This window comes from Artibeus jamaicensis, unplaced genomic scaffold (assembly GCF_021234435.1).
Source record: "Artibeus jamaicensis isolate MK-2021 breed Jamaican fruit bat unplaced genomic scaffold, CSHL_Jam_final contig_465, whole genome shotgun sequence".
Lineage (NCBI taxonomy): Eukaryota > Metazoa > Chordata > Mammalia > Chiroptera > Phyllostomidae > Artibeus > Artibeus jamaicensis.
In genome coordinates this window covers 28,532,501-28,554,285 of record NW_026521843.1, presented here as the reverse complement: position 1 = coordinate 28,554,285, position 21,785 = coordinate 28,532,501, and the positions used below count along the sequence as shown (strand labels likewise).

Below are 21,785 nucleotides of genomic sequence, written 5' to 3'. Positions count from 1 at the left end.
TATGGCATTCACTATGTGTGTGCCCAAACTCATGAAATGTACACCATCGGGACTGAATCGGAATGTAAACTGAGTGATGATGAAGTCTCAGTGGAGGTTAACTGATGATAACAAATGTACCGCTCCGGTGGGGGAAGCCATTGGTGGGGAAGGCTGTATGTTGTGGGGCTGGAGTAGTTTAAGGAGAAACTTCTCTGCCTTCCCTTCAGTGTTGCTGTGAGTCTAAAACTGTCCTAAAACTTCATCTATTAAACACACACACACACACACACACACACACACACACACCCCTCCTTCTGGCATAAAACCAGGCAGGATGGCCAGACCTTCCACTGGCCTTGCATGGCCCGGTCACTGGCCAGGAGGGAGGGACAGCTCAAACACCCAGCCTGGGACAGTTCAGCTGAAGATGCCTATAGAGCCACAAGTGGAGGTGTGGACTGGCTGTGCTGGTGGAAAGGGGCTTTCTTGGAAAATATAAACAAATAAGAAAGCTCCACTCAAACTTGGTCATGCTGCCGACTTGATCAGCCGAGTGTTACTAATGATGCCTGAAAATCCACAAACCTCCCGTGTACTCCAGGCCACGGCACTGTGTTCTGAACTCTGCCCTGCTCCCCTCGGCAACAGCTGCCCCTGACACTCAGTTTACTCTACCTGCACCTGCCCACCAACCCCCCCAAAATGTCCACTTCATTAAGCAACAGAAAGGATGACAGGAATTGAGATAATTTCTTATCAGGGGCAGCTGTGCACATAATTTAGCCACTGGTGCCCTCTAGTGTTGAAAATCTGGACCTGTTCTAACAATTAGCTTTGGTTGGCAGGTTAGCAAAATAGAAATGGTCTTTAAGGACTTTGAGTTTTTTAGTTTTAAAAAATCTGTTATTTTCTTGGGTGACCTGTATAGTTGTCTTAACAGGTAAAAAAAAAGTTCCAATGACATGAGCCTGACTCTGAAAGTGCTTTAAAAATCCTCTTAACAAGAGGAGAAAGCTGGCTGAGGATGGGGAACTTGGATAATTCGGGCAGCCACAACAGGGCTCCTGGAGGCAGAAGGGTGCCAGGGGGAGGCAGTAAAACCAAATGGATGTGCCAGCTGGAACCCAAGGGAACCTGAGGCTCACTTGGGCCCAGTAATGAGGGGCCAAGAACCCATCCAAATTCCCACCCTCCTTGCCCCATTGAGACTGCTCTCCTGCCACTCCTAGGCTGCCCTTGGGGCTTCTGTTTGCAGGCTGCCTCTTATTGTTCACTTTCAGCTGCGTTTGCAGGGATGAACTGTGCTGGGAAGAAACAGAGCGGCCTTGCTGGGGGCTCTTTGGAAAGGGGAATCAGCACCCTGCCATCACCCAGTTTTGCATCTCGCATTTGTTGGCTCCTCCTGGGCGCTGGGTGGCGCTGCAGCCGCGGCTCTGTCCTCAGGGCGGAGCGGGCTCACGAGTCTACACCCTTCTCACAGCTGAGATTAGAACTGGGACGGCAGTGAGGCGGGTCAGACTGCCAGAATTCTTCCAAAGCGAGCAGACAGCTTTCTGAGAACAATGATGAGGCTGTGCCTGAGGAGAGAGGCGGGCCCCTGAGACCCCAGAAGTTTATGTTAGGGTGCTCTGGCCCTGCAGGGCGAGTCAGGGCAATGGTGTGACTTCACGACAGGTTATAGTCGGCCCTGCCATTCTTGAAAACAGAACAGTTGTGACCAGGAAATTGTATAACTGTGTGAGGGAGTTTGACAGAGTGACTGAGTGTAGAGGTCTATGCTGAAGACAAGAAACAGAGGGTCACAGGGGTCACGCTGCACACCAATTGTCACCGGATAGGGAACTGCGAGTCCTGATCACACTGAAGATGTCATCGAAAGCTTCCCAGAGACTGGGACTGGCCAAAACTGCCTGCTTCCCAGAATTCCTCAGACAAAAACACTCCATGCCTGATGGGGGTCCCTGAATGTTGATTTTTTTTTTCCTTCCCATCATAGCAGTAGAACCAGGCTTAGATGCCAGCAGGAAAAACCCCTGTTCTGGCCCATGCTGGCCTCTTCTGGCCACGACCCTCTCTACAGGTGAGGTGGCCACAGGGGCAAGAAGACTAGAGGTTGAGAAAGAATCAAAAGAGAAGCCAGCCCATGGGACTTGGGGATAGGGAAAGTACTCTGGATCATGCAGTACAGGTGGGTACATGTCATTATACATTTGCCAAAACACGCTGAATGTCTAGCAAGAGTGAATCCCAGTGCAAACTGTGGACACTGTGTGATTACAATGTGTCCGCGTCAGTTTGGTTGTAATAAATAAACATCCCCCACCAGCTACTGCTCTGGTGGGGGAGGTTGATGGTGGAAGTTCAGTGCGTGTGGAGGCAGGGGGTATATGCAGAACCTCAGCACTTTCTGCTGTGAACCTAAAACTGCTCTAAACAACACTGTTTACTGAGAGAGAATGGGGGTGGGGGACAGGAGAAAGGGTCACAGGAGTAGGAAAGCAGCGAGGGGCCGTGGCCAAGCCGGGATAACAGAGGAGCCAGGGGCCAGCATTCTGGATGCCTTTGCCCCTGGTTTCCGTGTGGCCCGCCTCCCTCACGCTCCCTGGGGCTCCAGCGCACAGGTACCGTTGCTGCAGGCGGCCTCACTCTCCCATCCTCCCCTGGAGCAGGTGCAGCTGTTTCCTGCCAAAACAGCGCAGAATACATGTCTCTGGGCGCTGCTTCTCCCAGGGCCACCCAGGGACCCACAGCCCAACAGCGACGGCCGGCTGTCTGGGCTGCTTTCTTAAAATATCAATATTTATGAGATAATGGTATCTTCGTTGGAATTTCCTAGATAGATCAATAATGGATATATTTACTAAAAGCCAGACATGGCCTCACAAAGTCCCTTCCAAAGCAGGCCCTGTGCTTCCCGGCAGCTCTGCTCAACACGCCAAATACCCAGCACTCCGCTGTGCAAAACATTCAAGGCTCCTGCTCTTATTATTTTCTTTTCTTCCACATTTGATTTTCTTACTCATCCTTTGTTGTAATGTCATTTAATGTCAAAAAGGATTCTGGCAGGCTCTGCTCCTTCCAGGACTGGGGGCCAGAATACTAGGAAGGGGCATGTAAATGTCTGGGCGCCGGATATGTCAACAGTCGGCGCTTCCCCCGTCCTGGTCGGGCCGTCCTCAGTCCCCACCACGGCCATTTCCCGCCTTCACCATCCTCCCCACGCCTTCCACACCCCTCCTTCTCACTGCTACTTCAAAAAGGATCTATTTCAGGAAATACAGAAACTCTCACTGCATTGCCCTCGGCAGATTCAGAGCTTCGATGACCACTTTGCGCCCCCTCTTCCTCCTGGACTCCTACCCCAGACAGGACACAGCAAACGTATCTATGCCCAGGCTGCCTCTTGAGGCTTTGCCTCCATCTTTCCCCAAGGCCCACCTCTCCCAGGTCCCCCTGCTGTATCAGTGGTCTCTTCTTCCTCCTGGTGCACTAATTTCTCGTCTTTTTCCTAGTATACGACGTCCTGAAAATGCTACACCCTCTATCCTCCATTCAGCCTCTGCATTTGGGCTTCCGCTCCACTGTCCCACCAAGACAGCTCCTGCCGAGGTCACTGGAGACTCGTGGTGGTTAAATCCAACTCTTGTTTCCCTTCTTATCTTAAATAACCTCTTGGAAGCACTGGCACTAACCCATTGCTTCCTTCTTCATTTTTTTTAATACTCTACCCTTTCGGCTTCCACGGTGCCATTTCTCCACACTCTTCCGCCTGCCTCTGTGGTCCTTCCCCTATTGTTTTGCAGGCTCATCTCGGATGCTGGTAAACCTCCTCCCCTGGCCCCCGAGGTGCCAGCTTCTCTCTTCACACTCCGGGGACTTGACTTCCTGAGGACAACACCTACCCTGTGGCTTTCACTACTTAGACAGTGACAAATCCCAACTCGAAATGCTCCGTCTAACCTCTCCTCTGAATTTCTATGACAGTGTCCAGAAGTTGGAGAGCCCCACGCAAACTTCCCACGGGCACACTGGGCCCACACGTCCCCAGCCCAACTCCGCCGCACCTGCCTCCAGCCCTGTGGCCTCTCCTGTGCTGCCATCTGAGCAAATGGTGTCGCTGTCCTCCCAGGGGGGCCCTGTCACCACGTGCAATCAATTACTCGTTAGCATCGGGTAAGTTACCCATTACCCGCCTCCTTATTCCCACTGAAGACACTGCCTTATTTCCAATCCTGACCATTTCCCACTGGGATCCTGTCAGTCACCAATTTGTTCATGACCTCGGTTTTCCTTTTTACCCTTTATCTCTTTTTCTAATGTTTTCACAATGGGACTTTACTAATAATATATTAAGTACAAATAATAAAACACTGTTTTTAAATAACAGCCATGCAGTATTCCTGCCTTACAGTTCACAGCTGTCCAGCTCTGTGAGTGGAAGGACCAGCTTACGGAACTGGACGCTCTGTTTCGGCCCCCAGAGTACGTCCCCACCTCCCGTACTGTGTGCTATTACCCGTGTCGCTCAGCATCACCGTTTGTGCAGAAGACAACGTGCGGGCGGGTCGGCAGGGAACGGAGGATGGAACCGAGGCTCAAAGTTCAAGCCCCACGTGTGCTAACGAGCCAAGTGACATGAACGATTTAGTCTCTGAGCCTCGGTTCCCTCACTGGGGACACGGGGATCAATAAAATGTCGTATGTGGCAGCGTTCTAGCATGGCTCCTTCCAAGAGTGAACTCTGAACCACAGAATGCGACAGAAAAATATCGATCACTTATTTCGGAGCCTAACTTGAAAAACATTTTTCCATTCTGCTCCAATGTACCTTTTCCTTACAAAGTTCTGCGCTTTGATAGACCCCTCTTGTCCCCCCAGCTTGTTAACTCTCCGAACAGGGGCAGCCACGCCTTCCTCTTCAAGTTCCCTTGGTGGAGTTCCCCTGGCTGGTGTCCGCACAAAGACTGTTCAACAAAAACGCACAGTAACTAACAAGGGTTCAACAAGAGCTTGTGTCCATTCATCCCGCCAAACCTGGAACCTGCTTTTGAGGCTATGAGGAGAGACAAAGACTTTTAAGAAGCGGAGACAACAGGGGCACACAGATGCAGGGGGTGGGGGGCGAGGCGGGGCACAGAGCTCCTTACCTTTGCACTGCAGACCCTGCCGCAAGAGGCCCCAGAGCAGCGACCCACAGTGGTCACAGAATGTGGGGACCTTGTAGTTGTGGATACTGAACTTGTGAGGCATGTTGACGCTGAACCGCTGGGAGCCCACCTGCAGGATGGCAAAACACAGGGTCATGGCCAAGTTCCTGTGCGCCCTGGAGCACTTATTGCTGGGCCTTCGACAAATCTTTGCAGAAGGCACAGTCACTGTGGGTGGTGGGCCCTGGCTTGGCTCTGAAAGCTGCCCTGAGAAATGAGGAGATGAAAGCCTCCCTCCTGCCCCAGGGCCTTTGCTCCTGATGCGCTTATCCCATGTTCTGCCGCCTATTTCACTCTGCAGCCCCATCCAGGACTCCCGGCCTCCACCTCGCAGGGCACACAACACTCAATGTGCGCCTCACACTTGGCCATTAATGCGCTGTCACCAGTGCTTTCAATGCTGCTTTTGTGCACAGAAGCCACGCCTGGGCAGTCTTTGTGGACACAAAATTTTGTAAACACCCTGAAACCCCAGCCTGTGTGGAACCTACAGGGCAGCAGTCAGGACACATGGTAATGGTAGTGAGACAAATGGTAATGGTAATGCTAACACACAGCGGTGACCACTAAGGGTGCTACGGTGTGGGTGCTGACCACAGGACAGGCACCGCCAGCTCAGTTAAACCTCACCTCCGCTCTCCAGGGTGGGCACCACCGTTAGCCTGAGTTTACAGATGAGGAAATTAAGGTGGAAGGAGATTAAGAAACACGCCAGAAGCTGGTGAGGGGCAGAGCCAATTGCATGCCCACGAGTCTGAATTCAGGGGCCAGGCCTTTTAACCACTGTGCTGCCACTTACTGGTTATATAAAAGGGAGAGGAGAAGGTGCGGGTGGAGGGGAGGGCGTGAGGAGGAGGAGTGAAGGTGTCTGATCTGTGGGCCTGGTTCTGCTACGAGCCACCCACGAGGTCTCAAGCCAGTTTTCTGATTTCTTCAGACTTCAGAGTCCTTATCTGGCAAATGCTGATGGTGCCGCCACCCCACCCCATGTCACAGGACTGTGGGGTCGAGGAGACGCCAAGGGCGGAAGAAGCGGGAAACCCTGAGTGTTCCACAGAAGCAAGTGGTCATCAGCAGGGTCTGCCTTTCTGCATCTTCTTGCCCCTCCACGGAGCTACTCTCCACCCACGTCTCTAGTGGAGCAGCCACAGGAGATGGGTCCCTCTCAACACAGGCAGGGGACCATCACCTGAGACCCCCATGAGCCCAGGAGAAAGTTGCTCTTGCCACTTGGAACCAAGGAGTGAAAAGCAGGCAGCGAAGAAGCTGTCCTTGGCTCACTGCTGACTGGTGAGTGAAAGGCCCCCGTGGTGGAGTAAGAAGGGAGATGACAGCTGGACACAGACATAGACACAGACATCCTCGTGGACGTGGACTTGAACACAAAGGCATGCTGCATGCACACACGCACTCAGGGTCGCTCGCTCCATAACGCTCGCTAATGCTGAGTTCCCTATGACCCAGCAACCAGGAACGGTCAGTCCTTCCACTGGACCAGAATTTTACTGGTCCCGGCCTGAGATGCACGGGTCACCGATTGGGGTCTCACCCCCGTTCAAGATTCCCAGAGTTACTAAAACAACAGGGATTACCCCTCCTCAGCTCCGTGGCTGAGGTGTGCCTATCTGTGCACACAGTCATGTCAACTCTGCGTCCGCCCGCTCACCGCAAGGATGCTGGAGATCACCGTGCCCACTCTGTTCCTGCGGAGGCTGATGACGTGGCAGACCTACACTGAGAACAGACTCGTGGTGTCGCAGGAGCGGCCTCAAAGGATATGGATGACAGACAAGGGGATGTGGTAGGGAAGAGTCCCAGGTGACTGGGAGAGTCGGTGTGGGGCAGGACAGCTGTGTGTCCCTAGTTGTGGGCACTGAGGACAATACCCTACGAGAGGTGGTGAGAGGAGGAGAATGGAGCGCACGGCACAGGATCAGGGCAACTGCGGGACACACACACCGTTCCTACTGAGCGCAGCTCAGAAAGAGGGGTGAGTGAGACCCGCAAAGAGAACACAGAGGACGGAAAGGGCAGCAAGAGAGGATTGAAAGACTGAAAAAAGGAAGGAAGGAAGGGAAGGAAGGAAGGAAGGAAGGAAGGAAGGAAGGAAGGAAGGAAGGAAGGAAGGAAGGAAGGAAGGAAGGAAGGGGACACAGAGAGCACTCCTTGGTCACCACACCTGGAGAGTGCAGGGAGGGGTGAGTCATAAGTGCTCCCGTGCATGCACACACATGCACACACACACACACAAACGACAGGGCAAGTGCTTGGACGAGGGCTCACGATACATAAGTTCCAAGGGGCCTGTCAGCAGAGCACCTTTAACTGGAAGACATTAGACACTTGGCATTTAGAGTGACATGTGTTTGCTGTCTGTATGTACTAATGTATGAGGTGTGTGCACATATGCAGAACACCATAGGTAGTGACACAAAAGGATTAACCAGAGGTTGGTCCCCAGCAGTGCTACACCCCACACAGAGCATACCCATCACCCTGATGGCCCAGGGACACACCAGCACCCATAGAGACTGGCGTCTGGGAGCACCAGGAGGAGCTAAGAAACTCAGAGGCCCCCTCCTCAATCCCTGGCAATTTATCTCCCTTGGACATGGGCCAAGTCTGGGAACATTGCTCACAGGCAACTTCTTTTCACTGCCCGATGTGTCAGGAAAGAGCGTCAGAACCAGGTCCCAGACCACGCTGGGTTCTATGCAGTTCAAGCCCCGTACCCTGCATATTGCTCAGTCCTGTGGGACTCTTCCCCGGAAGGAGGTGGGAGAGAGCTTTAGAAACCTGCAGAGGTTCACAGCTGATGGGACCTGTGAGATTCCTCTGTTTTGTGGGACATGGCACGAGAGCTGGCACACAGGAAGTGCTCCATAAGTGCTCAGTGGGTGGATGACCCACAGGAAGGAATAACGCTGGACAGCGAGCAAGCCATCTCTTTCCTTCACTTATCTGTAGAAGTAACAAGGGTAACAACACACTCTGGGTCATGATCCTGGACCAGGAGTTAGGAGACTCAGGCGGTGACGGCCTGTAATTTCACCCATGATGGTAGGAGCCCTGCAAGTAGCTTTGGTGCTCTGGGCTGTCTGCCCCTCAGGGACATGGAAGGTACCATCTAAGCTTTGCCTCTTGCTATTTTTCCAGAGATGGTTCGAAAGCAAAAGCAGATAAAAGATGGGAAATGGTTTGGATTCCAAGATGTCAATTGGTTGAATTGTTTTTAAGAAGCTGGTAGGTCTCTGGAAGCCACTCCTTTTGGAAGCCAAGTTATCAATTCCCCTGGTTAGAAGCCCAGCCAGAGAAGTTCCCCCAACCTCCAATTCTAATGGCCTATGATTATGCTGTCTTTATTTACTTCACTAAGAATTAAAACATGGCTTTGAAACCAAGTATTGTGAATATAGATAACACCTATGCTGACACTCACACTCTTCTCCCAAAAGGTCAGTTAGGAGAAAACTCACTTTGCTGTTGAACTTTCTTGCTTCTTTACCTGTGGCAACTTCCCTAAGAGTCAATCTGACACTAGTCTGTAAGGTTAAGATTAAGAGACAACATAGTGCCATGGTCAAGGGCTTAGACCCTGGAACAGACTACCTAGGCCTGAATGTGGCTCTTTCATGTACTAGCGGTGTGATTTAGGGCAAGTTAACTTGACCTCTCTTTGCCTCTATTCTCTGTTGTAAAATGATAGTAACATCAATCCCATTGAGCTTGTTAAGGGGTTAAATAATTTATGATGAAGTGCTTACATCAGGGCATGGTAAGTACCCAATGAATGTCGACTGCTGTTATTCTTATGTTCTTTTCCACTTCCTAAGTGTTTCTTGGGTTTTCCAATTCCACTCCATTCCCCCATAACCTCATAAAGATAAGGTTTCTGCTTGCGTGTTGTGTCTCTCCCCGTGTTTATGAGCGGTGTGGAGCCTTTGACACGCCAGTCAGCCGCTTCCCTGTTCCGATGAGAGGATGGCACGGAAGAATTTACATTTTCCCTGTGGGCTCCATCCCTTGGCAGGGTACCCACAGGCATGAAGCCGACTTTGAGCCACTCTCATTCTGTAGGTTGTGCCCCACCCCGGAAGGCTGTGGACAACTCCCTTCACTTTTGATCAACACAAGGAAGAAAGCAAGAGAACCTCAGAGAGATAAGGTTTTTTCTTAGGGACCACGGAGGAGGCCGGGGAGGGCAGGATGGCAGGGAAGAGAGCCCAGAATGTCAATGTTATAAATATTTACCTCGTCGGGAGTTTCCTGTTTCTTCAATCCAGCACACTTCGTAATTATGAGCTCATGGCATCTCTTGTGGACCACGCAAGTGCAAACTGCAAACAGCAAAACATGCAAAGGCTGAGCAACAAGCGGGGGAAGGAAGGCTCCACCCCAAGACTGAATCAGGCTTTAGTGAAGGGACAAGGGCAGCCATGCCCCTTCTGTCACAGGTAATGCGAGCCCTTCATGCTGTCATTTCAAAGCTCTTTGCTATCACAGCCATTACGGTGTCCTAGCGGCTCTGGAGAAGAATGACCCATATATATCCTTAGGGCATCATCAGTTTTCTCTTATTCCAGTCCTGATCAATTTTCTTGCTCCTGTATGCCAAGGTCAGGGAACAATTTCCCTTCCGCAAAGCACCGTCTATCAGCGGTGTTGCAGCCGTCTTGTGCTCCGCTCAGGGCCATGTCAGGGCTGGCTGGCGTGGCGGGGAGGGTCACAGCGGGAGAACGCATGTTTCATGGCAAAGAAGTTCTTAAGCTTTTGACCTGGTTGTATCCTTACAGGCTGAACTTAAAATTTTTCATTTAATTTACTAATTTTCATTTAATTAACTCCACAAGAAGTAGCCTGTAGCTCAGTCTTCAACGTCATGGGCAGTGTGGACAGTAAGTCACTGAAGAGGCCAGTAACTTTTTGCACACCCAGCAATGTCCAAAAGAATCTATCCAAGCCTGCAGGGGTGAGGCCCAAGCTAACCTGTGGCTCGGCGAGGAGATGGAATGATCTCCCAGGTCAAACCACAAAGAAGACCCCGTACAACCACATCACACACCCTACCCTCCAATGCTGGACAACTTAACCTTGCCTTTGTAGTCAATTAACTGCAAACGAACAAACTTGAATAACTTCAAGTGAGGTTTAAATGTTTAAGAGCTAATGACTCCAGAGTAGAGACAAAAAAGAGACTTGGTAAGGACTGTCAGAGACAGTAAATAAAACGAGCAGTGAGGGAACCTCTCCAGGGAGCCAGAGTGTAAGGGCGCTGGTGGAACCCCTGAGGCAGGGGTAGTGCCCAGGGGCACCTTCACGGAGCCTCAGATTGACGCATGTGTCTCAGCAGCAAAGATGGGCATGCTACCTATACACAGCTAGGCCCCTGGGACACCTGGGGACAGGTGGATCCTTGAGGTTGTCCCACACGTACACTCCCACACGTGTGGGTGGGAGTCACGGCCAGGCAGTGACAAAAAAAACAGGGTTTGGTTCCTCAGAGAGTGAGTGTGAGCATGAGAACTGCAGGAACTTAAGTGTCCTCAAGCCTGGCACACACCTCCTGCGAGCACTGCAGCATCAGTGATTTGGGTGGCCCCCCAGGACTCAGTTCGTACTGTACCTCTTACCTTGACACTGGTATCCCTGCTTTCCTATGACACCCCTGAAAAGAAGAATACAGCCCTTTTAGAAATTTTAGTAGGTCAAAACCACATGAAGCCGCCTCATTCTGGTCACTGCCCAGAAAGCCCCAAGTGCACTGGGGTCTCCCGAGGAGCGTAACTGCAATCCCACGGGCAGGCCGCCCTAAATCGGCTTCTTCAGAAGGGCAGCCCCAGTGCTTGGGAGGAAGTGCAAGGTCTGGTCGGTGTCCGGGCTTGGTATGGTTTACAAACAGTTATTCCAGCAGGACCAGTAGTGCTCTGGAAGGCCAGGGACTCTGCTTGCTCTCTGCAGGCCTCCGGGAGTCGAACGCGCCCCTCCTCGTGGGTGATCATGGCGGGGGCTGCAGCTGGCAGGCACCTTCCCTGGCATTCCAGGAGCCAGCAAGAATTATAGGTTAGTCTGTGGCCAGGACTGGGAGTTCAATGTAGCATTTGGGTGAAGGCCAACATTAAAGGTTCCTTCCGTGGCCAGAATAGAGTCTCCTGGGGCCAGTTTAGGGTCAGCAGAGACACAGTCCGATCAGCCTGGCCTGAGCCCTGTCCTCAGTGCACCAACCACAAGTGGTGGGGGCGCTCCCCAAAATTCCAGGCCAGTGGGAGGAGCCGGAAGGCATTTGGGCTACACCTCAGCAGACTAGGAGCACAGCGGTGTTCGCCGTGGGCTCACAGGAGACCTGGCTCTGTAAAACTCAGCTGTCAGAGCCTGTTCCCTCCAAACATGCAATTCGTGAACAAAATACAGAAAATGGAGGTCAGAGGACTGAGTCGGTCCAGAGACAAACCCATCTGTGGGTGGGAGGGGGTGCTGTTTCCGCTTCAGTTGGGCTGAGTTTGCTCTGAGCTGTGTCACCTCAGATCTTCATGTCAATCTCAGTGACCGGTTCTGGGACATCACCAGGATAGGACGAGCCCCTCCCAGACACCCTGGGAAGCCAGGGGGTTCTGGAGAGTGCAATTTGAACACGCCCCAGCTGCCTTCATGCTGCAACTGGGCTTCATTCACTCTTGCCTGCTGGATTCAACTGCAAGGGCAAACTCTAGTCAGCTTCAAAGAGCTCAGAGAGGTTGCTGAAAAGCTGGAGGGATGTCAGGAAAAGCATGAGCTTTGAGTTGTGCTCACTGGGGTAGAAATCTGACACTTCCCAGCTGGAGGACTGCAGGCTCCATACTGCTGTTAGTGGAATGGGCTTCATAATATATAGCTCATGGGACCCCGGGAAGGTTTAATTAAATATTTCCAGTGTCTGAGAATCTGGCTTGTGGTGGGTATTCATTAAAAGTCTCCTTCCAGTCCCCAAGACCAGCATTTCCTGCCCTTCTCCACCTCCCAAATAGGCCTACTACTTACCTGTCTCAGTCTATCAAAATCCTAGTCATTATGAAAAGAGAAATACCACCTCCTCCAAGAAGCCTTCCCTGGGCTCTCCAGTCAACACTACTCGCTCACTCCTCTGAAACCATAGCATCCTAGCAGCACCAGTGTTACAACAGGTACTAAGAACTGCCTTGCATTATCAATATTGGAAAGGAAGTATGTTTAACTCTATTGTGGGAAAACTCAAATGTATACAAAAAGAGGGAGCTGGACCTCATTTACCCACCACCCAGCTCCAAAAATGACCAATACACAGGTGGTCTTCTTTCATTTCTACTCCTAGCCCCTCCTCTCGCCACTCTATATTTTTTAAAACAAATTCCAGATTCATATCATTTGTAAATAACTTAGTTTATCTCTCCAAAAATAAGGATACCTTTTAAAGCATACACAACCACAGTGCCATTGTTGATTATAAAACCTTAACTCCTTAAATGTGATATATGATATGATCCTAAGAGTACGGTCACCAGGAACCATAGCTTCTTTCCATTTATTTCCCCAAGCACCACACACTCAGTCTTCCAGAAAAGTCTTCTGCCATTAAGTAAAGAAGAAATAAAGTACATCTGCATGTTTTACATGAAGTTTGTCATCTCCCAGCTTCTCGTCCGAGAGATGGCATAACTAGAGGTTCCCAGGAGAGAGGGCCTTACCAGATAAAATCTCTGCAGTGGGAGCAGTAGGTGGGCTGCCGAAGGTAGGTGGCCATGAACTTGTGGCCGTTGACCTGGTGGACCCTGCGCCGGACCGCCCCCTGCCGCTTCCTGGGCCGCATGCGCTCCCTGAACACACGCTCTTCATTGTCTTTGGGGGCTGGGGAAAGACAAGAGCAGAAAAGAAAACACAGTCTGGGTTAGCACACCTCGAAAGTGACCTGCAGGAGAGCTGCTCCATCCTCGGATGCCTGGGAGTAGGAGGGGACGTGGGGGGGCAGCCTTCACTGGTAGGGGATTAGGCTGTCTGAGGAGCCTCTGAGCAGCTCTAACAAGATACCACACACATGGGAAGGCCCAGACTGCGGTTCTGATGCCAGCTGCCCCCTTAGTAACCATCCCAACCCCAGTTTGGATTCAGGTGTAGCTGTTCCACGCCTCCTATACCAGCTATACGTCGCATGGGTATGGGGGTCAAAGGCACAAGGTTCAATGTCATTGCAACTTCTTAGCAACGTGACCTTGGACAGCTGGTGTTCCCTCGCCCTGAGTCTCCGCAGGCACCTCCCTCTGTAAATGGGGGTGGCCACGCCCACCCCAGGGGGACCTGTGGAGTCAACAGTGTGACTTCCCCCAGCACCCAGCCACCTGGCTCAGAGAAGTGACTCCCTAATAAACCTGATTCTTCTTCCTCTTGCCTCTCATCTGGACAATGAAAAGCCTTTTTCCAAAGGTGAGGAGAAGAGGGGAGTGTAACCCTACAAAAGCTGTGAGTTTCTGAAGACTGCAGACCCACCACCACGGTAGCCATCCACAGGTCAGGAGGAGGGCCCTCACCAGGACCCAGTCTTGCTGGCATCTTGAGCTCTGACTTCCAGCCTTCAGAACCCAGAGAGAGAAATTTCTTCTGTCAAAGCCACCCCATCTGGGGTACTTTGCTAATGCAGCCCGAGCTGAGTGACACAGTGATGACGACATCTATCAGACACACTGTGTGGCAAAGTCCGCTGAGTGCATCACCTGTAGTAACTCACTGGATCTCCCCAATAACCCTACTCAAAGGGTTCTGCTCTTAAATCCATTTTGCAGGTATGCAAACTGAGGAGTAGGGAGTTTAAGTGACCTGTTCCTGTTAACACAGCTATTAATGGCAGAGCCCAGATTCTAATCCAGAGAACACACTGCTGCAAGGGACAGTCCCCTCTCCCTACAGCAAGGCCCACAGCCCTCATCTGAGTGGCTCTCATTGTGGAAGAGTCTAGCTGCCTGTGGCTTCTCCAAGGGCACGAGAGGGGCAGGCTCTGGCTGTCCTGCCAAGCTCCTAACCCTAGTTCAGGTCCTGGAAGGTCACCGGCCTGACACAGCTTCAAATGTCCTGGGAAGGCTCTGTGTCTCCTAACACCCCTCCCCCAGATGTCACACCGTAACAGTGTCAGTCCTGGAGGAGACCATCACCCTTGCCGAAAATAAGATTCCCTGCACTGGGGATCACAGGTATGAGTCAAGCAGCTGCTCCACCCAAGGGCATCTATCTGGTCAGTCCAGAGAGGGTAGTAGTAGAGGGAAAGTAAAACTGAAGGGGGAGAACGGCAAGGGCAGGAACACATGGCCAGTGGGGGCTTTCGGAGGGAAACAGCCTCTGAGCAAACAGGAGTGTGTGGAAGGGAGGCTGCCTCCTTAGCAGACACTGAGGCCCCGTGTGGATCTCCCTGCAGCCCCTGCCTCCTGGCCTGCAGCCCGCCTGTCTTCCCTTTTCCCCTGGTGCTGATGGTTTCAAAAAGTCACTGACACCGACTACCTTCCAGGTGTGGAAACCTGCCACCTCCACACTGCAACCTGGGGGCCAAGACCAGGTCCCCCTTCTCACGCAAGGTCCCCAGCTCTGTTCCAACACACAGACACTTACGCGCGCCCGCGCACAGAAAGAACTGTGGCAGTCACTACTCAGTGGTGAGTCAGGTGGTTTTTGATTCTGCTTCACACTTTCCACTGTGTTTAGAATATTCTACTACTTTTATAAGCTGGAAAAGAAATGGGGCAATTAAAGAAAAATGTATTCAGTAGCCCTTACTTGCTACAAAATTAATCTACAAAAAATCAGACCAAAAACCCAGTCTGGGGCAGCTCGGGACAGAGATTGGGAATTCTCTTTGCAGAAGGCATCCTTCCGATGCTTTCACAGAAGAATTCTCCAACAAACATATTTAAATGATAAGCCAGCCCCCTGATGCATTGAAGATGCAATTTAATTTACAAACCCATCAAATTTCCTAGTCATTTTGATCCTGGAAAATTGTATTTTCAGTTAAGATGGTGATGACCCCTTCTGGGGTCCTCAAGGGGGCACTGCTGTGATGGGCACCGGGGCATCCCGAGGGCCTTACTTCTCAACCTCTTACAGAGGCAAGCAGAGCTGAACGTTCTAAACTGTGTTCACATTGATCTCATAGGTAAATAGAGCAACCACTCAATTGAAATCCAGTTCCTTTTAAAGACTTCTTGGAGAAGAGCACTGAGACCAGGGCAGGTGGAGGGGTCTTGAAGGCGGGTGGGACAGAGTGCCGATACCTCCCGCTAGGCGGGGGTCTGACTGAACTTCTGCAAAGGGTTCTGTTCCTCCTGCCCGTGCACACTGCCACGTGTCTGGTTTCATGCCACAGGTGTAGGAAAACAGAAGGCTCCAGGAAAGGAAGAACACAGGGAAGCTTCATGTTCCCAATGACGCCCCATGCACTCCCCCACCCTCCCACCAATGCCCTGTGTGTAAGGGAGCAGGACAGGCAAAAGGAGAAAAGGGTGAGCCCCTGGCTGTGCAAATACCCCCAGTACTGCATCCCTCTGCACGAGGAAGCCAAGGGTCTGGGCAGGACATCTCTGTGCCCGCCACCCTACACGCAGAAGGAACAGACTAGATGACGATGTGAGGAAAGCCACAGGATTCCTCAGCCTCAGAGAATGACATTGCTGGAATATAGAATCACCAATAGAAACTGATCTCCTCAGATGTCCCACTGCTAGAAGGGTTGCTATTAAAACACAGCTCCTATGAGGGAGGGGTAATTCAGTGTGTTTGTGTGTGTGTGTGTGAGAGAGAGAGAGAGAATGAGTTAGTAGCAGTGTGAATATGACAACTGATTTATAAACGTATATATGTCTACAATATATCAACATACTACATAATAATTTATAAATATGTTATATTAATATATTTTATAGCAAACACAATATACTTTTCTTATATATTATAATTATACTATCCTAACAAAATTATATAATGATTTAATTATATTAATAACATTATAATGTACAATATGATATAAACATACAGTTTTGCTGAACCATTTCAAAGTTGCAAACATAGTCAACAGCTTACCCCTAAATATATCAGCCTTTATCTACTAACAACAAAGCTATTTTCCTCCACAACCACATATCAGAGTCAAGAAATTTAACATTGCTATAACATTTTCTGATATATAATTCATATTCAAATTTCTCCAATTATCCCCAAAACATCCTTTATAGTTATTTTAAATTTTTTAACCAGGACCTAATGAGAGCTCATACATCCCATTTGGTTGCCATGTCTCTTTAGTGAGCTTAATCTGGAACTGTTTTCTCGACTTTCATCCTTTTTATGGCACATTTATGAGAAGTCCAGGATGCTGTCTTATGGAATGTTCCCCAATCTGGATTTGTTAAATTTTCTCCCGAGTAGGTTCCAGTTAAATGCCAGGAACCTCAAAGAGGTCTATGTATCAACGAGCCCAAATACATACATCAAGACCCCCTACAGATAACTGAGTAAATGACATGAACACACTGCACAGAGGAGAACTATAAACTATTTACTCTTACTGGAAATTTTTAAAATGCAAAGCAGAGCAGTTTTGATATAACACTAACTTACCATGTAATACTTAATAAGGGAACAATTTTTAAAGAAAATGGTAAGTTCATTTTTTACATCTTTGAAAAAATTTTTGGATAAATTTGTTTTAAAATGGTATTACCCACTAACGGGAAGGCGGCTGTAAAACTGCTTTATTCATTCTCTGCTACAGGCTGTGCAACAGAACATTTTCTGGGAGCAATGCTGCAGTGCACAGCAAATGCAACAAAGAGATTCATAGCCTTTGATATGGCAGCTCCTTAGGAATTTATTCTAGGTCGATAAGGAGACAGAAACTAAAAGCTATACACTTATAACTTACAGATGCTCCCTCACTGCATAATAACATTGGCCAACAAATAGAAGTAACTTGATTGCCTAACATTAGGAAAATGGTCTAATAAATTATATTATACTATGTAGAGCCATTTAAAATGGTGAGGAAATAGCAGGTAGGAAAATGTGGAAATTGTAGAAAATGTGAAAACAGAATGCACAACAACACAACCCTAGGTAAAACATATCTGCAGATTCAAAGTGACGTAGGAATTGTCATGCTGTACAGGGATGATGGGATTATGTATTGTAATATTGGAAAAAGTCTTCTCTAGTGTTCTGTAGTGACTTTTAAAAGCAGCTCTCTCTACCCAAAGCTTTAGATCATGGGAAGTGCTGTGTGGATGGGGGCTGCATGGCCCCCATGAACAGGACGAGAAGAAACCAGAGGTTGTCCTGGGAAGCAGGGCCAGTTTCCTCAGCTTCCCAGATGCCTGTGGTTCTGAACTGAGTGGAGAATTACTCCGATCTAACCCCTCCACCCGTGATCTGTCCCCGCAACCTGTGCATCACTCTGAAGGATGCTCATTGCTGTCATCGGATGCACTCGGCCACACCCACTTGGTGTGACCTTTTATGGGCTGCAGGCTCTGAGGCAAAACCAAGGCTGGCTTTCTCCCTTTGTTTTATGACTGCATCTGTCGCACAGCAGATGTGGTGCCTTTTCTGGCCAGTCTAATTATTGGAGGTCTCACCATTCTGCCATCACCCCCCTCACCCTGCCTCAGCTCCTGCACAGAAAGGGAGCCAAGGTGACAGATTGAACACATGTGGGCACCCTGAATTTCAGTGCTCTTGGGGTGCCTTTTGGGATAGGAGTAGCCACCAGAGCATTTCTAGTCGGCCCTGACTTACAAACCCCTGGTCTGTGTAGCAAGACTGCCAAATCCAAGCACCAACCTCGCCCAAGACCCTTGACCAGATTGGCCAACATGCATGACTGGCCACCCTTAGCTTAGGCACTGCTGTCACTCCTCGCTGCAGCATGGTCACCTACCCTTGATGTTCAGGGCACATATGGCCCTTCCCTCAAGCATGTTGTAGGGTCTTCATTTTTTCTGACCTCCTCTGCCATTTATGGTTGAAATAGGTGTTAGGGGCCCGGACAAACTACCTTTGCCCCAGACTGGCACGAGGTCCTCAAATAAGTAAGTCATTTAATCTCCTTCGGCCTATTTTTTGTTTGTTTGTTTTTAATCTATCAAGAGTGGGTAATGTAATGGCTCTGCCTAAATCCCAAGCTGGCACACTTCCTTCTCTCTCCCTGGCACCAACATGACACCTCACTACTGAGGAAGAGTGAAACAGCCTCACCGCCACCCTGCAAAACCTACTGACAGCTCCTGTTGCCCCCACCCTGCTAGGGCCCAGCTGCCTCCAGATGTCCCACACCTGCCACTGTGAGTATGAAAGAGAGTCAGCATTCTTTCCCCATGCCATCCATTAGGGGCTTTAGAAAAACAGTCTCCATCCTTGGACCTGGAAAACCTCCAGGAAGATTGGGCTGGGCAAGGAGCATGGACTTAGCTATAGGACAACAGCAGTCAGAAATGTGGGCAGCTTGAGAAAGGGCTGCAGACCCTTGAGAAAGGGTCTGCAGGCTGGCACAAGCAAATAATGAACCCGGCCCTCGATGCAGTTTCACAACCCAATGAAACCAATTCAATCTTCCTGGTATTTTTTATCTAAATAGCTGTCAAACCTTGGATGGTTTTCAGAAGCTAGAAAATTACAGCCACTATATATAGGGCGCCTACCACAACTGAGTACCATTCTAAGCATCTTACATCCAAGAAGTTCTATTGCACTCCATACACACAGAGTGCTGTTCCATACACATGGAATACTGTTCCATACATGTGAGGCTATAAGTACTGTTCCATGCACATGAGGTTCTGTTCCACACACAGAAGGTGTCGTTCCACACGCATCAGGTTCTGTTCCATATACATGAGGGGTTATTACATATACATTAGGTACTATTGCATAGCCATGAGGTGTTACTGTATATTCATAAGATGTTATTAGATAAACATGAGGTACTATTACATATCCATGAGTTACTGTTACATATCCATGAGGTACATGTCCATTAGCTATGTAGGCAATTTATATGCATCCCCCTCTAATGCCATGAGGTGGTAATTACTCTCAGCTTACAAAGAAACCAAACCTCCAAGAAGTTAGCAATTAATTTGTTGAAGGTCACACAGCTCAAAAACAGTAAATGTCAGCTCCAAAATTCCCGCCCTGACTCATCCATTCATGCCTCCCAAAGATAGTAGCATAGCCTGGGTCCCCCTTGTACCCGATTCTGCGTGCGGAAGCCTCCTGCTCTGTCCACCCACGTCTCCGCACGTCCGCTTCTGCTCTCATCTGGAGAACCAGATGCGATGGCTCAAGCGCATGGCTGATTCATGGTACACCCACATGATGGGATTCAGTGCTCTGGTTTCAAAAAGCAGATACGCTAAGTCCACTGAGGAACAAATGGACAAAGAAACCCAAGAAACATGTGTATAGTCTGTATTTGTATAAAATAAAAAGGAGAAAAGGATAAATAAACTCAAACAACATAAGCAAAAATACACATTGAAACTTTCTAAAAAATAAACTGTTCATCCAAAAATGTAAATCATGTGGATAGTGGATGCCAGACACTGCTCTGGGCACAGGCCTTTGGCCACACTCTAATTATTCTTCTCAGATATTCTGGACTTGGGCCGTAGAGACTGGTCCCCGAGAACAAAGCAAGGAGTTACTGACATCCCAGACACTGCGATCGGGGGCTGACCCCAACAGTAGTGAGGTAGAACCCCCCCACTCTCTGAGGAGTCAACTCTCCCTCCCCAAAATTCTCTGGTTTGATTTTATGGTCTTATTGGTAAACAAAACAAAACAAAAACAAAGAAAACAAAAACAACTACAAGATCAAGTGAAGGAAAAAATGAAACAAGGTGCTGAAAGCCGAAGGAGCAATGCCTTTTATTTTTTTAGTTGAGGAAAACAGGTTATAATATGTTCAAGTGAAATAAATGCTTCATGACAGTTTAAACTATCAAGTAAATATTTATGCGATGCCAAAGAACATATTGCACATGCTGTCCTCACACAATACATTAAAGAAAATTTCTGTTCAAAACAGGAAAGAGGAAACAGCGATGAACTCCCTGGGAGAGATCAGTCCATGCCATCTGTGTCTGCCCCGAGAGCGGCAGCGCGGATCGGAGGCATCTGGGAGGAGAGGTGTGGAACTGCCTGAGCATGTTGCTCTGTGGGCAGTCCAGTCAGGAGGGCACTGCTGGCCTTTTAAGACTGGCATCTCAGATTTAATGCAAACCATCTCTCTCTCTCTTCTTCACTTCCTGAATGATCTGGTCTGTGTTTATGTCATTGCTTATGCTCTGTCCACTCATTAAAACAAAGCTTCAGCTATTTCATGCTTCATAGGAAAAAATGTAAAGAAATCCAACATGAAGAAGGAAGGGACAGCAACACTAGTGTAAAGGGAGGGAGGACAGAGTGGTGGCTGAATAACGGCATGGTTACTAAGGAAGAGTCCAAGGGAGAAAGCGGAGGGCACCCCCTGACCCCCCACCCGATGCTCTGATTGATGCGAAGCCCAAATGGACACAGAGAACAGTTGGAGAACAGGGATTTACTTAAGCAGGAAGTCTGCTTGCCTCCTTCCCACCTGCACTCCTTCGTTTATTCCCTCCCTCCCACCTCCGTCCATTCAAAACTTCAAAATTACATGTGGGAGTCAATGAAACCTGACTGTATGCCTCTGGTACCCAGGAAAAGTCACTACTTGCCAGAAGGGAACCACAGAGCAAAAACCCTCCAGGCAGACGTACTAAAGGCCCAAAGAGTATTCTCAGCCTGGGAAACAAGCCAAGTGGGGCACCAGCCAAGGGTGGGGCCGGAGTTTCTACGGGTGCCAGCAATGGGCCAGTGATTCATATAAAAGGAAACTGAGCTGTTGCTGAATTCTTGGGCACCTAAGCCCTATGGTGCCAATGTCCACGAGGCTGGGTTCAGTTCATTATTCATATTTCTACAATGCTCTATTAAAAAATGCCTGTGGGAAAACAGTGGCAGAAGTCCCAGCAGGGCATCTTTCTATTCCCATGGGCTAGTTGGTGGTCCTAGGTAGGAGGAGGGGCCAATGCCAAGTGAAGGTTCACACTCCCCTCCCGTATATGCTCCCCTCCAAAATAAAAGGCAGTGGAAGAATGGTGAGACAAAGGAGATGAAGGAAGAAGATGATTATTAAGTCACAAAGGCCAGGCTGGCAACTGGCTGAAGGAACCCCATACGTTTTCAGGAAGAAGATGGATTTGTCTGAAGTAGCACAACCTCCTCTCCCCTCTGCTTTGGTGCATACTGACTAAGACGTGAGATCACCTTCCTTCCACCCTCCTTCCTGGTAACCCAGGCCTGGCTAGTCTCCGGGACAGGGCACGGGGGTTCGGAGCTTCCCTAGGAAGACAAACACAGGTGAACAAGCCCCAGGGCTTTCTACAGAAACAGCTATAATGGCCACAGCTCTTGAAGAATCATATCTCTTCCCTCGTCATCAAAACCTGCTTAAATTAAACTTTCTTTTACACATTTTTGTTCCACTGAGACTGAGACCAAAACTCTGCACATGAAGATGGGGATAAGACG

General features: G+C 49.4%; 1 protein-coding gene across 3 annotated transcripts in view; it reads right to left on the bottom strand.

Moving 5' to 3' along the window:
• Positions 1-21,785, bottom strand: part of PRKCE (protein kinase C epsilon) — a 486,343-nt gene that overhangs the window by 174,531 nt on the left and 290,027 nt on the right. For all 3 annotated transcript variants that reach the window (XM_037161258.2, XM_037161257.2, XM_037161259.2), the window contains exons 3-6: positions 12,887-13,046; positions 10,820-10,854; positions 9,441-9,526; positions 5,130-5,259 (exon numbers count right to left, since the gene is read on the bottom strand). In XM_037161258.2, coding sequence (XP_037017153.2) covers positions 5,130-5,259; positions 9,441-9,526; positions 10,820-10,854; positions 12,887-13,046 — 411 coding nt within the window. The remainder of the gene's footprint in view (positions 1-5,129; positions 5,260-9,440; positions 9,527-10,819; positions 10,855-12,886; positions 13,047-21,785) is intronic.